The sequence below is a fragment of the Cervus canadensis genome, chromosome X (genome assembly GCF_019320065.1).
Source record: "Cervus canadensis isolate Bull #8, Minnesota chromosome X, ASM1932006v1, whole genome shotgun sequence".
Classification (NCBI taxonomy): Eukaryota; Metazoa; Chordata; class Mammalia; order Artiodactyla; family Cervidae; genus Cervus; species Cervus canadensis.
The window spans coordinates 145,809,879-145,825,786 of NC_057419.1; the positions used below are offsets into that span (position 1 = coordinate 145,809,879).

The 15,908-nt window shown below is 38.5% G+C and overlaps 1 protein-coding gene across 1 annotated transcript; it reads right to left on the reverse strand.

The window, feature by feature from the left end:
• Window positions 1-840: 840 nt before the first annotated feature.
• Window positions 841-6,672, reverse strand: RAB39B (RAB39B, member RAS oncogene family). Its single transcript, XM_043460080.1, has 2 exons — window positions 6,110-6,672; window positions 841-3,702 (listed from the first exon to the last, which is right to left on the reverse strand). The coding sequence occupies exons 1-2, from the start codon at window positions 6,322-6,324 to the stop codon at window positions 3,276-3,278; spliced, it is 642 nt and encodes a 213-aa protein (XP_043316015.1). The 5' UTR covers window positions 6,325-6,672; the 3' UTR covers window positions 841-3,275.
• Window positions 6,673-15,908: the final 9,236 nt, after the last annotated feature.

Genomic DNA, 15,908 nt, shown 5'->3' on the forward strand with positions numbered 1-15,908 from the left:
GTGTTCACAGCAGCACTATGTACAATACCCAAACCATGGAAGCAAGATGTGAGATATATATATATATATATATATGATATGTTATATATATATTTATGATATATGATATGATATTTATATATAGTGGAATATTACACAGCCATAAAAAGGAACAAAATTGTGCCATTTGCAGAAACATGGATGGATCTAGAGATTATCATATTAAAGTGAAGTAAGTCAGACAGAGAAAGACAAATATAAAAAATACAATAAACTGCTGAATATAACAAAACAGAAGCAGACTCATGGATATAGAAAACAAATCAGTAGTTCCTAGCAGGGAGAAAGAAGAGGCATGATGGGGTAGAGGATTAAGAGGGACAAACTACTATGTATAAAATAAATAAGCTACACTATTGTACAGCACAGGGGATATAGCCAATATTTTGTAATAACTTTAAATGGAGTATAGTTTATAAAAATACTGAATCACTATTATATACATCTGAAATGAGTATAATATTGTGAATCAACTATACTTTAATTAAAAAACAACCTCCCAATTTTTAGGAGCTATTTAATAAAAATAGTTAAAATTTAAACAAAAAACCCTTGACTAAAAATTGCAATGATTCATATTTAGGCTTCACAGAACAAATGTTTGCAAAGGTCATATGGCATTTCCAGGCATTAGTGAGGTCTCTGTGACTTTCAAGCTGATTATCCTGTAACTTTCTGGCTTTAAGATATTGGTGAATACTGTTGTGCATATGTCCCACCTACCTGATGTTCTTGGTAGCAGTTGCTACACTGTAGGGACAGACTCCTCTGGAAATAGCTACAACACACACTTGGAATCTCACAGTCACATAATCAACCATTTTACTAAATACAAGCATATTTTCATTCACATACAGCTAAAGTTTTTCACATTTCATTACAGTGCACAACAAAGTGAGGAAAAGTACACAGTACATTTTATTCTGGAATATGAGGCAATCTAATCCAACATGCAGTTGTGGTCTTTGTTACAAGTTAGTTTATCTTGTCTTCACCTATGTAGTAAAATAGCTTCTAGAGCTTTACCCTTAATATTGTACTAACACCGGACTTTTTCACACATTTTCCAAAACCCACTTATTGCAGTGACAACAGCACTGAATTCTACTAAAATGAGTTTTAAAGTTCTAGAGCTTGTTTAAGCAGTTAAGCCCAGCCACTTCTGCTGAATCTATGATGAGTATTTTTAAACCTGCCTAAAAATGCAAAGAATGAGAAAAATATACATATGATGTATTTAAGTCAAGAAAACGATAGAGAGTTTTGTTTCTATCCTTTTTTTCTTGAACTGACAGAATCCAGTCAACTCTCATCTATCCACTGGATAATCTTGCTTTCAGAATCTTCTAAACATAATTAAGTATAGTAGTTGATGAAATTTTGTGTTAGCCCAATTTACTATCTTTTATTTGTCTTCTACAACCACAAATCTGGCAACTTAGTTACTCCACCCAAGCTAGGTCATGCTAAACCAAGGAAGAGATGATGATTGGGTCACTTGTAGTAGATGCTGCAGGTAGGTCCAAGGTGGTTTGTTTCCATAATTTTCATGATTTTGCTGCTTTATTCTGGCTGAAGTAAATCCTTCAAATTTCAGATTCAGTTACATCCATTCTGAAATTCAACACCATATTTCAAAGCAATTTACCATCCTCAGGCGTTCCTATCACAATGGAAATGAGAAACCTGACTCTAATCAGAATTATTATTATTTTTTTTTTACTACTAAAAGTATGGCTTTTGCCTAGCTGAACTGGCTACAATCAAAAAATCATTTAAAGCATCACCTCTCTTCAAGAAGATAATGGAACCACAAGGCAACCATTTCAAGTTTCTGATGCAACTAGTTAGCTGTCTGTTCACCTGAGAATTAAGAGTTAACTTTGTAGGGTAGATAGAAACCCAGTGTAGGCATATGGCAAACAAGGAGCCAAGGTCATTGTGAAGTGAGTATTTACCCCCATCCCACTCCTCGTTGCTGTATTTAGTTCCTTTCAATAATATATCCACTGCATTTCAGTGATAAGAACACTTATAACCCAAACAGTTCTAATGTGTGTTCACTGTGCAATTATTCACTTGTGTAAAATCCTCTTTTCGATAATACCTGAATGGGCTTTACCTTTGACTTATGCCCAGGTTTCCTCAGGGTTAGAGCTGAGTTATAATCAATAAGGAAACATATCCTAACATGTAGAGAATATTTATTTGCAGTCATATCTTTTCCAAAGTAAACAGTAACAGTTTATTCATTGGACAGCAGGATGATGCAGTGAAGTAAGAACCAGGAGTCAGAAGACCTTCACTTTGGCCTAGTGACTCTCCTCTGCCTCTCAGGTAATTTTTTTGTAAACTGGGGAAGAAAACCTCATGGCCTCTTACAATGATCAAACAGGTCATTCAGTGAACCATAATGTGTCTGTAAGTGTGACAGCCCCTCCTAAGCAGGTGTTTACGTTCAGATCATTGTCGCCAAAGCAGTGAAACCCCAGGTGTGGTCAGAGGTGAAAGGGGGATGGCATTGGCGTTAACAGTATTTCTCTCTTCTAATTCCATGATAATTTGCATGGGAAAATTTCTTAAACACGCTGGTTATTCTTGCACAGGACTGTACATTTTTTTGAATGTGATAATAACAGTGTATAAATTGACTCCCTCTTGACATTCACACCATTTTTTTTTACCAGAACACCAGGCCTTGAATGGGTCTTATGAAAAGACTGGCCCATACCCCTCATTTTACAGATGAGCTGTAGAGAGCTAATTGGTACCTTTTAACCAAACCCCACACATACATTTAGTGCAGGATATTCTCATTGGTTGGGTCGATATCACTCATTTTTGTAGGCTTGATCATTGTTCCTGATGTGATACTTTACTCCTTTTGACATATTTTATTATGATCATGACCTATGCAACACCAAGAAATAGTTGTCCTAACTGTGGGTGTACTTTCCTTGGGGGCCTGGTTCCCTGGACCTCAGCTTCTTGACATACGGTCTACAAAGGGCATACAGAGCAGCCAGTGTGCAGCTTGGGCCACAAAACAGGGCCAGTTCCAGCCCCCAGGTTCCACCACCCACCCACTCATCACCTGTCCGAGGGCCCCTTGGGGAGGAGGCTCACTTGGTATCCAATATAGAGGTTTAAGTTCTCTTGAGTCACACGATGATTCTATCATTTTGATCAGCTGGAAGTCCAGGTGGGACAGCAGGTTTTGGAGACACAAGGGCTGACTAGCACAAACATCTTCTCTCTGATTTGACTACCTCTTCTGAAGAGTGAACCACGTTGGGGACAAATCCACTCTTCACCCCTTCCCAGCCCTCCTGGATAGTAATATCCCCCCTTTTCACCAGCTCATATATGTCTCTCGTCAGGTCTGTGAAGGCCTTCTCCACGTTAATGGCGTCTCGGGCTGACGTTTCAATGTACTTCATGCCATATGCAGCAGCCAGTTTCTCAGCCTCGTGGCGAGTCACTTGCCTCTGTGTATCCAGGTCACACTTGTGACCCACAAGAACGAATACAATTTGGTAGGGCTGGACGTGTACTTTGGTCTCTTCTAACCACTCGTGGACATTCTGGAAAGACCTGCGGTTGGTAATGTCAAATAAGAGAAGACCACCTACTGAGTTCCTGTAGTAGGCACGAGTGATGGATCTAGAACACAAGAGAGAAGTCAAGATTGAATGCCAAGCCCAAACTGCTGTACTTCAGTGAACTCAAACAGTGGTCTCTAGTTAGCGACAGAGTCCTTCGGTGAAAATGCTTTTCTCTTTGTAACAAAGAAATACAAACGCCATTCCATCATAATAACGATACATGAATTTGCAACTGAGCTAAACTTTTCAATTGAGCTAAACTTTGAGATGGTATCTTCTAGAAATGAAAGCTTGTGGGCATATAGGCACTTTCCCTCAACTTAGGTCGAACCACAGTTAACCTGTCCATTCTCGCCACTGAAGAGCTGAATGAGACTTCCTCTTCTGCTAAGTGGGATATCTAAGTAAAAACTTATCATGAGGCAAATGAAATAATGGATTAAGTATTCTGTCACCTGGAGAGCTCATTACAAATGATCGTAGTTGGCATAGGATTTTCTAAAAAAGAAAAATGAATTTATGATAGTTGACAGGAAAAACAAGTATATATCACAAAAGTGCTCTATTTATCATTACCATATTTCTCTGTTACCTTTTTATTTTCATCAAACAGAGGTCTTCAATCTCTTCTGTGAGGAGGAACACGATTTTGTTTTTTTTTTTTACTTTTCAGGCCATGTGGGAATAGGAAAAAGAGGGATTGTCTGCAAAGACCTTGAGCCAAGTGTCTGTCTGCCCCACTTCAGAGAGGCTGACTCAGGAGCCACCAGGTGGGAAAAACTACCTAAATAGACAAAGATTCCCCTTAAAATGATATGATTTATTTAAAGCATTGTAATCAGAATGTTTCTAAAACCTATTATACATTTTCTTTACTTTTGAAACAGAAGAAACCACATATATTTTTGCTTCTTGATTTGAGGAGCTTCATTTTCAATGTGCATTATGGTACTTTCCTCAGGGTGTCTTAGACATTATAGAACTATTTGCTTATCCAGTCACTTCCCTTAGACTACCATGCTTTTTGACCTATGTCTATTTTTAGTTTTTCTTTCTCCTTGGATGAAGAACATAAACAATGAGGGACTCAATAGCTTAAGCCTTAGGACAAATGGCCCAGTAATAACAGAACAAACATTGTCCAGGGAATGAAGTCCTAGCTAGATGATGGTAAGAACAAAACAGCAAAAAATATTCTTAATGTAAACAAAGTTAAAAGACAAATGAAAAACTGGAAAAACACTTTACAACATCCATGACAGAAAGGGATTAATATTCTTAATATATAAAGAACCCTTAGAAGTCACTATCATCCAATAAATAATAATCTGTGGATATGAAAAGGCTGTTCACACAGAAAGAAATTGAGACAAACACAAAATATACCTTTTTTCGCTTATAATATGAAACATGAAATCACAAGTTCAAAGTGAACCTGGACAAGGATATTTGTTTGCAGAAGTGGGGAAGTGGAGACAAGTCTAAATTTTCTCTTCTCCCCACCCCTCTTCAACCAGCTAACAAATATCTTCTATGCTTGATTCATGTTCACTAGATAAATAATGATTATTGAGGCATCTTGATTGAGTTTCAGCTGCTCTGCATGACTGTAGCTCAAAGTTTTCTGTATGCTGCTCTGACTTTTGTCATTATATATGCAGTTTCCTCACACTCATCAGGTGTCATTGTCTCCAGTAAGCCTTCCCTCATCTGTGTCCATACATGTAATTACGAGTGATACATACTACAAGTGAAGCAAAGGGTTGGAAGAGAAAATTCCACCTGTTTATTGATCACTCAGTAAGTGCTAAGTGTTATCGTAGGCAGTGAGCCTACAAATATGAACAAGGCACTCTTTTGTGTAATTACTGACCTAGGCCCCCCTCCACTATGCTAGCAGAGACATGGTAGGAGGGCAATGCCTGTGTCTATTTTGTTTACATGGCATCCCCTTGCAGGAGTTTCCTCCAGCTGTTTCCCCAGCCATATGTGCAGTGTCTGGCAGAGTGAATGATCATTGCATGCGTGCTAGTTGCAAAAAAGATCCAATCATCACATACATCTCTATTTCTATCTAGTATTTATATTCCTGCCTATATCTTTATCTCTGCATCACCTATCTAGATCTGTCATCCTACATTAGGATGACCTGGGAACATTTTTTGAAATGTAGCATAGGGACTGAAATTGATGAATGACAGTGATCAACTCCAGCGAGTTGATTAACCACCAAGGGGGCAAGTTGGTGGAGTTGTGGTACGAGCAATATGTATTATTGACTGCCAGGATGCATCTTTCCCTGTACTGAATTCCCAGCTAGTTGAAGGTGGGCTTAAGCAGAAACTCTCAGAGCCTCGCTACCTTCGCTAAGGGCGGCGACCGGGACCAGGAAGTCCTCTTCCCCCGGGGATAGGGAAAACCCAGAAGACCCTCCCACTGCTCACGGGCCGAGTCTGCGCTCCCACCTGAACCTCTCTTGACCCGCGGTATCCCAGATCTGGAGCTTGATGCGTTTTCCGGGTTCGATCTCCACCAGACGGGAGAAGAAATCCACCCCCACCGTCGGGTCCGAAACCTGGGCAAAGCGGCCCTCGGTGAAGCGGCGGATCAGACACGACTTGCCCACCGTGGAATCCCCGATGACAATCAGCCGGAACTGATACAGCCAGATGGCCTCCATGGCCGAGGCTCGGCAGGTCTCCTTGGCCCGGGCCGCGGGCGGCGAGATGGGGGGGGCCAGGCCAGGGCCTCAGAGAGCTCGGCTTGGTCCTGATCTAGATCGGCCACGACGGCATCGTTGGCCTGGGAGCCTGAGGCCAGGTAGGCCCAGGCGCGGGGAGGACCGAGGGATGGATGCTGCGCTCGCGGAGGTGATGAAATGGCAGCAGCATCAGCACCACGCACTCTGACTCATCACTGACAACAGGCTTACTGTAATCCTCCAGGTAGAGGCGACGCCCAGCACCGCATTGTCTGTAAGAGCAGCGCACACGGAAATGGCCGGGGGTCGGGGGTGGGGGAAGCTAGTTCCCTGGCTTTCTGGCTTAAAAGTCAGCATTCAAAAATCTAAGAGCACGGCATCCGGTCTCATCACTTCCTGGCAAACGGATGGGGGGAAAATGGAAACAGTGACAGACTCTTTTCTTGGGCTCTAAAATCAAAGGCAATGGTGACTGCAGCCAGGAAATTATAAGACGCTTGGTCCTTGGAAGAAGACACTGTTACTCACTCAGTCGTGTCAGACTTTTTGCGACCCCATGGGTGGTAATCCCCCAGGCTCCTCTGTCCATGGAATTCTCCAGGCAAGAATACTGGAGTGGATTGCCATTCCTTTCTCCAGGGGGTCTTCCCGAACCATGGTTCTCCTGCATTGGCAGGCGGATTCTTTACCGTCTGAGCCACTAGGGAAGCCTTAGAAGAAAAGCTATGACAAATCTAGACAGCCTGTTAAAAAGCAGAGACATCACTTTGCGAACAAAGGTACCTATAGTCAAAGCTATGGTTTTTCCAGTAGTCACCTATGAATGTGAGAGTTGTACCCTAAAGAAGGCTGAGCACCGAAGAATTGACGCTTTTGAACTGTGGTGTTGGAGAAGACTCTTGAGAGTCCCTTGGACTGGAAATAGATCAAACCAGTCAATCCTAAAGGAAATCAACCCTGAATATACATTGGAAGGACTAATGCAGAGGTTGAAGCTCCAATACTTTGGCCACCTGATGCGAAGAACCGACTTATTGGAAAAGACCCTGACGCTGGGAAAGATTGAAGGCAGGAGGAGAAGGGGATGGCAGAGGATGAGATGGTTGGATGGCATCACCGACTCAACGGTTTGAGCAAACTCCAGGAAATAGTGAAGGACAATGAAGCCTGGTGTGCTGCAGCCCATGGGGTCACAAAGAGTTGAACACGATTTAGCCACTGAACAACAGCTTCCTTTCTTCCACCCACCTCCTTTTCTTAATTAAAATTTTTCTCTGTCTTTCAGATAGTGAAAGTAACACCTCTTCATTAAAACTAATGAAACAATACAAAAATACAGAAAAGAAATATGAAGTTTGCTATATATTCTTCCACACGAATTTCTATAAAATATATCCATATACACATTTATTACTGTTTGATTTTACACAAATTTGATCAAACTGGACCATTACTCTGACATTTGCTTTTTTCAATTAATAAAGAATCATAGACATCTCTTTATTTCCAACTCAGTTTCCTTTCGCCATAACAATGCTGCAAAACAACCCAAATGTCCATCAACAGATAAATGAATAAACAACATATACGCTATTTCTATGAAATAGGGTTTTAAAAAGAAGGACCTGAAAGTCAAAGAGTATGAATATTTTAAATGTTATAGATATAGGCATTATACTTTGCAAACATACTTAGCAATTTAACTTCTAGTTGGCAAAGTTTGAAAAGATCATTTCGTTTTTCTTTCTTTTTTTTAGGAAAACTCTCAGAATTTACTTTAATAAAAATAAATCCTGCCGCAGTGGGATGGGTACAGTGGGGTGTCTGGCTCTCCCAAGACTATAAATTGCAGAGTGAACATCTTGTAGTCTTTGAATATGATGTACTAAAATCATTAACTTTACTCCTGACAAAACCAGTACAAAGTTTGAAACTGTGTTCAGGCCTCTATGGCCTTGTCTTTTGAAGTAAAATGCTGATTTGAGTCAATGATTGGAAAACGTGAAGCTTTAGAAACAAAGAATAGCTGTTGGGCTAAGGAACTGGACTATAATTCTGCCACATAACAGAGTCAACCAAACTCCCAGTTCCCTGAAGGATATAAATAAAGGCCTGATACATATTCCTAAGTTGTTCTTAGAGGAAGCAGACACCCCCCTCCCCCCACTGCATCAGTTGAAAACTGCTGACCACAAGAACACAGACCCTAGGCTGGCTGAAACCAGAAGGTTGATAATGCTTGAAATGTCACCTTGATGCCAACCAATCCAAGAACTGTCCACAAGCTGATCATACCCTGCTCCTTGAACACTATAGAACTCCTTACTACCCCCTCCAGGCTGGTCACAGGGTCTTCAGGGCATTAGCCCATTGTGGCACCCTTTGCCTGGCAAGGCAATAAAAAAACTATTCTTTTCTACTTCACCCAAAACTCTGTCTCCCTGTTCCTATTTGGTACTGGTGAACAGAGGCCAAGTTTCAGCGACAAGTTTATAGCAGTTAAAAGCCCTAACAGTGAGGCTTGAAAAGACCATTTCTTTGGCATTACTTCAAGCATCATATGTGATATTCTTTATGAATTCTTTCCAATCTGATGTAATTACAAATAAATGGAATCATACAATATATGGACTTCTGTAACTGACTTCTTTCACTTATAATGTTTTTGAGTTCATCCACATTGTAACATGTATCAAGACTTTGTTCCTTTTTATAACTGAATAATATTCCATTGTATAACATACCATATTTTGTTGTTTGTCCATTCATCTGTTGATGGAAATTTGGGTTGTTTCCTCCTTTTGACTATTATGGATAATGCTGCTATGAACACTCATGTACAAGTTTTTGTTAAAACACATGCTTTGAACTCTTTTGGATTTAAACCTAGAAGCAGAATTCCTGTGATCTGTAGTAACTCTATGCTAAATCCTCTGAAGAAATGCTAGAATGCTTTCCACAGCAGCTGCACCATTTTACATTCCTACCAGCAATGCATGAGGATTCTGATTTCTCTATATCTTCCAATACTTTATTTTCCAACTTTTTGATTCTAGACATCCTAGTGAGTATGAAGTGGTATTTCATTGTGGCTTTCATTTACATTTCCCTGATAACTGATGACGATGTGCATATTTTCACATTCTTATTGGCCATGTGCATATCTGGCTTGGAGAAATGTAGACTCAGATCCTTTGCCTTTTCTTTCTTTTTCTTTTCTTTTCTTTGGCCATGCCAAGTGGCGAGCGAGTAGCTTGTGGTGTCTTATTTCCCCACCAGGGATTGAACCTGGGACCATGGCAGTGAGAGTGTGTTGTCCTAACCACTGGACTGCCAGGGAATTCCATTTACCCATTTTAAAACTGAATTATTTGTCTTTTTATTATTGAGTTATAAGAGCTCTTTACATATTGTAGGTACAAGTCCCTTATCAGATATGTGATTTGTAAATATCTTCTCCCATTTTGTGTGTCCTTTTTTGAATTTTCTTAAGGGTGCCCTTTGAAGTGCAGTTTTAAATTTTGATGAAGATCGTCTATTTTTCTTTTGTTGCTTGTGCTTCTGATGTCATGTCCAAGAATGCTTTGCCAAATTCAAGGACATGAAGATTTACTCCTATGCATTCTTCGAAGAGTTTTGTAGTTTTAGCTCATACATTTAGGTCTATGTTTCATTTTATGCTAATTTTTATATATGCTATAAGGTAAGGGTCCAGCTGCATTGTATGTGGATATCTAGTTGTTCAAGCACCATTTGTTGGAGAGACTATTCTTTCCCCACTGAATGATTTTGACACCCTTGTTGAAAGTCAATTGACCATAGACTGGTTTCTTTCTGGACTCTCAATTTTATTCCATGGCTCTATGTCTAGTGTCTAGTCTTCTGCCAGTACTGCATTGTCTTGATTGTTGTAGCTTTCTAGTCAGTTCAGAAATTGGGAAGCAAAAGCCTCCTACTGTGTTCCTTTTTTCCCAAGATTGTTTTTGGCTATTTTGGGGCCCCTTTCAATTTCATATGAATTTTAACATCTGCATGTCAGTTTCTGCATATAAGGCAGCTGTGATATTGATTGAGGTTTCATTAAATCTATAGATCAATTTGGGGAATACTGCCATCATAATGAAATTAAGTCTTCCAATGCTTGAACATAGAATATCTTTCTATATATTTAGGTATTTTTAATTTTCTTTCAACAAAGATTTGTAGTTTTCAGTTTACAAGTCTTGAACTTCTTCAGCTAAGTTATCTGCTTTCTTAATTTTTCATTTTTGGATTCTTCATTGCATTTTTCAATCTTTATATTTTGACTGCACTGCGTGGCTTGCAGGATCTTAGATCGCCAACCAGGCACAGAACCTGGAGCCTGGCGGCAGTGAAAGCACTGAGTTCTAACCACTGGAGAGCCAGGGAATTCCCAATTTTTTTTTTAGTGCATTCCTTATGATTTGGTCAAATGCTTTTTCTGCATCTTTGAGGTGATCATGTGCTTTTATTCTATTGATATATTACATTAATTGACTTCTGAATGTTGAGTTAACCTTGCATTCCTGATATAAATACTACTTGATCATGGTACATAATTTTTAAAATATGTTTTTCAATTTGATTATCTAGTATTTTTGAGGATATTTGCATTCTTATGCATGATATTTATTGGTCTATAGTTTTCTTTTATTGTAATGTCCTCTTCTGGCTTTAGCATCAGGGTAATATTGGCCTCCTAAAATGAGTTGAGAAGTATTCCTTCCTCTTCTGCTTTTTGGAAGAGCTTGTGAAGAACTAGTATTTATTCTTTTTTATATATCTGCTAGAATTTAGCAGTGAAGCCATCTGGGTGTGGGCTTTTCTTTGTGGGTAGTGTTTTGATTACTAATTCAATTTCTTCACTTCTTATAACTCTGTTCAGATTGTCTGTGTCTTCTTGAGTAAGTTTCAGTAGTTTGTGTATTGGTAGAAATAGCTCCATTTCATCTAAGTTATCCAATTTGTCAGCATCCAATTGTTCATTGTATTACTTTATGGGATATTAAATTTTGTAAGGTCAGTGGTAATGTCCCTTCTTTCATTTATGATTCTAGTGATTTAAGAATCTTCTTTTTCTTCTTGATCAATCTAGCTAAAGATAGTGTCAATTCGTTTTCAAAGAACCAGTTTCTGATTTTGTTGATTCTATTTTTTTTTGCTCTCCATTTCATTTATCTCTGCTCTAATCTTATTTCATTCTTTTTGTGTGATTTACTTTTAGTTTATTCATCTTCTTGCAGTTCCTTAAGGTGTAGGGTTAGGCTATTGATTTCAGATCTTCCTTTTCTCTGTGCTGTGTGTGCTTAGTCGCTCAGTTGTGTCTGACTCTTTGTGACTCCATGGACTGCAGCCTGCCAGGCTCCTCTGTCCATGGGGATTCTCCAGGCAAGAATACTGGAGTGGGTGTCATGTACTTCTCCAGGGCATCTTCCCAACCCAGGAATCGAACCGGGGTCTCCTGCACTGCAGGTGGATTCTTTAGCAGCTGAGCTACCAGAGAAGCACTCCTTTTCTCTAAATATAGGCATTTACAGTGATATATTTCATCCTGAGCAGTTCTTTATCTGCATCCCATTAATTTTCATATTAGTATTTTCATTGATTTCAAATTATTTTATGATTTCTCTTTTGATTTCTTCTTTGACACATTTGTTATTTAGGAGGGTTTTGTTTAATTGCTATATATTTGTGAGTTTTCTACATTTTCCCCCACTTGTAATTTTACTTCATGTGGTCAGAGAACATTCTTTGTATCATTTGTACTTTTTAAAATTGAAAATTTGTTTCATGGTATAGTGAATGGGCTATTTTGGAAAATGCTCCATGTATATGTAAGAAAAATTTATATTCTACTTTTGAGTGGACTGTTGTATATGTGAATTAGGTCTTATTTGTTTTTTTTTTTCATTTATTTTTATTAGTTGGAGGCTAATTACTTTACAATATTGTAGTGGTTTTTGCCATACATTGACATGAATCAGCCATGGATTTACATGTGTTCCCCATCCTGATCCCCCCTCCTGCCTCCCTCTCCATCCCATCCCTCTGGGTCTTCCCAGTGCACCAGCCCTGAGCACTGGTCTCATGCATCCAACCTGGGCTGGTGATCTATTTCACCCTTGATAGTATACTTGTTTCAATGCTATTCTCTCAGAACATCCCACCCTCGCCTTCTCCCACAGAGTCCAAAGGTCTGTTCTGTACATCTGTGTCTCTTTTTCTGTTTTGAATATAGGGTTATCGTTACCATCTTTTAAAATTCCATATATATATGTTAGTATACTGTATTGGTCTTTATCTTTCTGGCTTACTTCACTCTGTATAATGGGCTCCAGTTTCATCCATCTCATTAGAACTGATTCAAATGAATTCTTTTTAATGGCTGAGTAATATTCCATGGTGTATATGTACCACAGCTTCCTTATCCATTCGTCTGCTGATGGGCATCTAGGTTGCTTCCATGTCCTAGCTATTATAAACAGTGCTGCGATGAACACTGGGGTGCATGTGTCTCTTTCAGATCTGGTTTCCTCAGTGTGTATGCCCAGAAGTGGTATTGCTGGGTCATATGGCAGGTCTATTTCCAGTTTTTTAAGGAATCTCCACACTGTTCTCCATAGTGGCTGTACTAGTTTGGATTCCCACCAACAGTGTAAGAGGGTTCCCTTTTCTCCACACCCTCTCCAGCATTTATTGCTTGTAGACTTTTGGATAGCAGCCATTCTGACTGGCTTCTAATGGTAGTTGTGGTTTTGATGTGCATTTCTCTGATAATGAGTGATGTTGAGCATCTTTTCATGTGTTTGTTAGCCATCTGGATGTCTTCTTTGAAGACATGTCTGTCTAGTTCTTTGGCCCATTTTTTGATTGGGTCATTTATTTTTCTGGAATTGAGCTGCAGGAGTTGCTTGTATATTTTTGAGATTAATCCTTTGTCTGTTTCTTCATTTGCTATTATTTTCTCCCAATCTGAGGGCTGTCTTTTCACCTTACTTATAGTTTCCTTTGTAGTGCAAAAGCTTTTAAGTTTCATTAGGCCCCATTTGTTTAGTTTTGCTTTTATTTCCAATATTCTGGGAGGTGGGTCATAGAGGATCTTGCTGTGATTTATGTCGGAGAGTGTTTTGCCTATGTTCTCCTCTAGGAGTTTTATAGTTTCTGGTCTTACATTTAGATCTTTAATCCACTTTGAGTTTATTTTTGTGTATGGTGTTAGAAAGTGTTCTAGTTTCATTCTTTTACAAGTGGTTGACCAGTTTTCCCAGCACCACTTGTTAAAGAGTTTGTCTTTTTTCCATTGTATATCCTTGCCTCCTTTGTCAAAGATAAGGTGTCCATAGGTTCGTGGATTTATCTCTGGGCTTTCTATTCTGTTCCATTGATCTATATTTCTGTCTTTGTGCCAGTACCATACTGTCTTGATGACTGTGGCTTTGTAGTAGAGTCTGAAGTCAGGCAGGTTGATTCCTCCAGTTCCATTCTTCTTTCTCAAGATTACTTTGGCTATTCGAGGTTTTTTGCATTTCCATACAAACTGAAATTATTTGTTCTAGTTCTGTGAAAAATACCGTTGGTAGCTTGATAGGGATTGCATTGAATCTATAGATTGCTGTGGGTAGAATAGCCATTTTGACAGTATTGATTCTTCCAATCCATGAACACAGTATGTTTCTCCATGTTTGTGTCCTCTTTGATTTCTTTCATCAGTGTTTTATAGTTTTCTATGTATAGGTCTTTTGTTTCTTTAGGTAGATATACTCCTAAGTATTTTATTCTTTTTGTTGCAATGGTGAATGGTATCATTTCCTTAATTTCTCTTTCTGTTTTCTCATTGTTAGTGTATAGGAATGCAAGGGATTTCAGTGTGTTAATTTTATATCCTGCAACTTTACTATATTCATTGATTAGCTCTAGTAATTTTCTCGTAGAGTCTTAAGGGTTTTCTATGTAGAGGATCATGTCATCTGCAAACAGTGAGAGTTTCACTTCTTCTTTTCCTATCTGGATTCCTTTTATTTCTTTTTCTGCTCTGATTGCTGTTGCCAAAACTTCCAAAACTATGTTGAATAGTAGTGGTGAGAGTGGGAACCCTTGTCTTTTTCCTGACTTTAGGGGAAATGCTTTCAAATTTTCACCATTGAGGATAATGTTTGCTGAAGGTTTGTCATATATAGCTTTTATTATGTTGAGGTATGTTCCTTCTATGCCTGCTTTCTGGAGGGTTTTTTTTTTTATCATAAAAGGATGTTGAATTTTGTCAAAGACTTTCTCTGCATCTATTGAGATAATCATATGATTTTTATTTTTCAATTTGTTAATGTAGTGTATTACATTGATTGATTTGTGGGTATTGAAGAATCCTTGCATTCCTCAGATAAAACCCATTTGGTCATGATGTAAGATCTTTTCAATATGTTGTTGGATTCTGTTTGAATTTTCTGTTAGAAAATTCAATTTTGAATTTTGTTTGTTTGAATTTTCTGTTAGAAAATTCTGTTAGAATTTTGTTAAGGATTTTTGCATCTATGTTCATCAGTGATATTGGCCTGTAGTTTTCTTTTTTTGTGGCATCTTTGTCAGGTTTTGGTATTAGGGTGTTGGTGGCCTCATAGAATGAGTTTGGAAGTTTACCTTCCTCTGCAATTTTCTCAAAGAGTTTGAGTAGAATAGGTGTTAGTTCTTTGAATTTTTGGTAGAATTCAGCTGTGAAGCCGTCTGTTCCTGGGCTTTTGTTTTTTGGAAGATTTCTGATTATAGTTTCAATTTCTGTGCTTGTGATGGATCTGTTAAGATTTTCTATTTCTTCCTGATTCAATTTTGGAAAGTTGTACTTTTCTAAGAATTCATCCATTTCTTCCAAGTTGTCCATTTTATTGGCATATTGCCTGGTTGTAGTCTCTTATGATCCTTTGTATTTCTTTGTTGTCTGTTGTGATTTCTCCATTTTCATTTTTAATTTTGTTGATTTGATTCTTCTCCCTTTGCTTCTTGATGAGTCTGGCTAATGGTTTGTCAATTTTATTTATCTTCTCAAAGAACCAGCTGTTGGCTTTTTTGATTTTTGCTATGGTCTCTTTTGTTTCTTTTGCATTTATTTCTGCTCTAATTTTAAAGATTTCTTTCCTTCTACTAACCCTAGGGTTCATAATTTCTTCCTTTTCAAGTTGCTTTAGGTGTAGAATTAGGTTATTTATTTGATTTTTTCTTGTTTCTTGAGGTAACCCTGTATTGCTATGAACCTCCCCCTTAGCATTGCTTTTACAGTGTCCCATAGGTTTTGGGTTGTGTTTTCATTTTCATTCATTTCTCTGCAGATTTTGATTTCTTCTGTGATTTGTTGGTTATTCATCTGCGTGTTGTTCAGCCTCCATATGTTGGAATTTTTAATAGTTTTTCTCCTGTAATTGACATCTAAATCTTATTGCATTGTGGTCAGAAAAGATGACTGGAATGATTTCAATTTTTTTGAATTTACCAAGGCTAGATTTATGGCCCAGGATGTCATCTATCCTAGTGAAGGTTCTGTTTGCACTTGAGAA

Bases quoted from the DNA above. Each gene is read 5' to 3' on its own strand.
- RAB39B (XM_043460080.1), bottom strand. From the start codon at position 6,324: ATGGAGGCCATCTGGCTGTATCAGTTCCGGCTGATTGTCATCGGGGAT. The intron at 3,703-6,109 runs GTGGGAGCGCAG...CTTGTGTTCTAG, and splicing joins GCGGGTCAAGAGAGGTTCAG to ATCCATCACTCGTGCCTACT.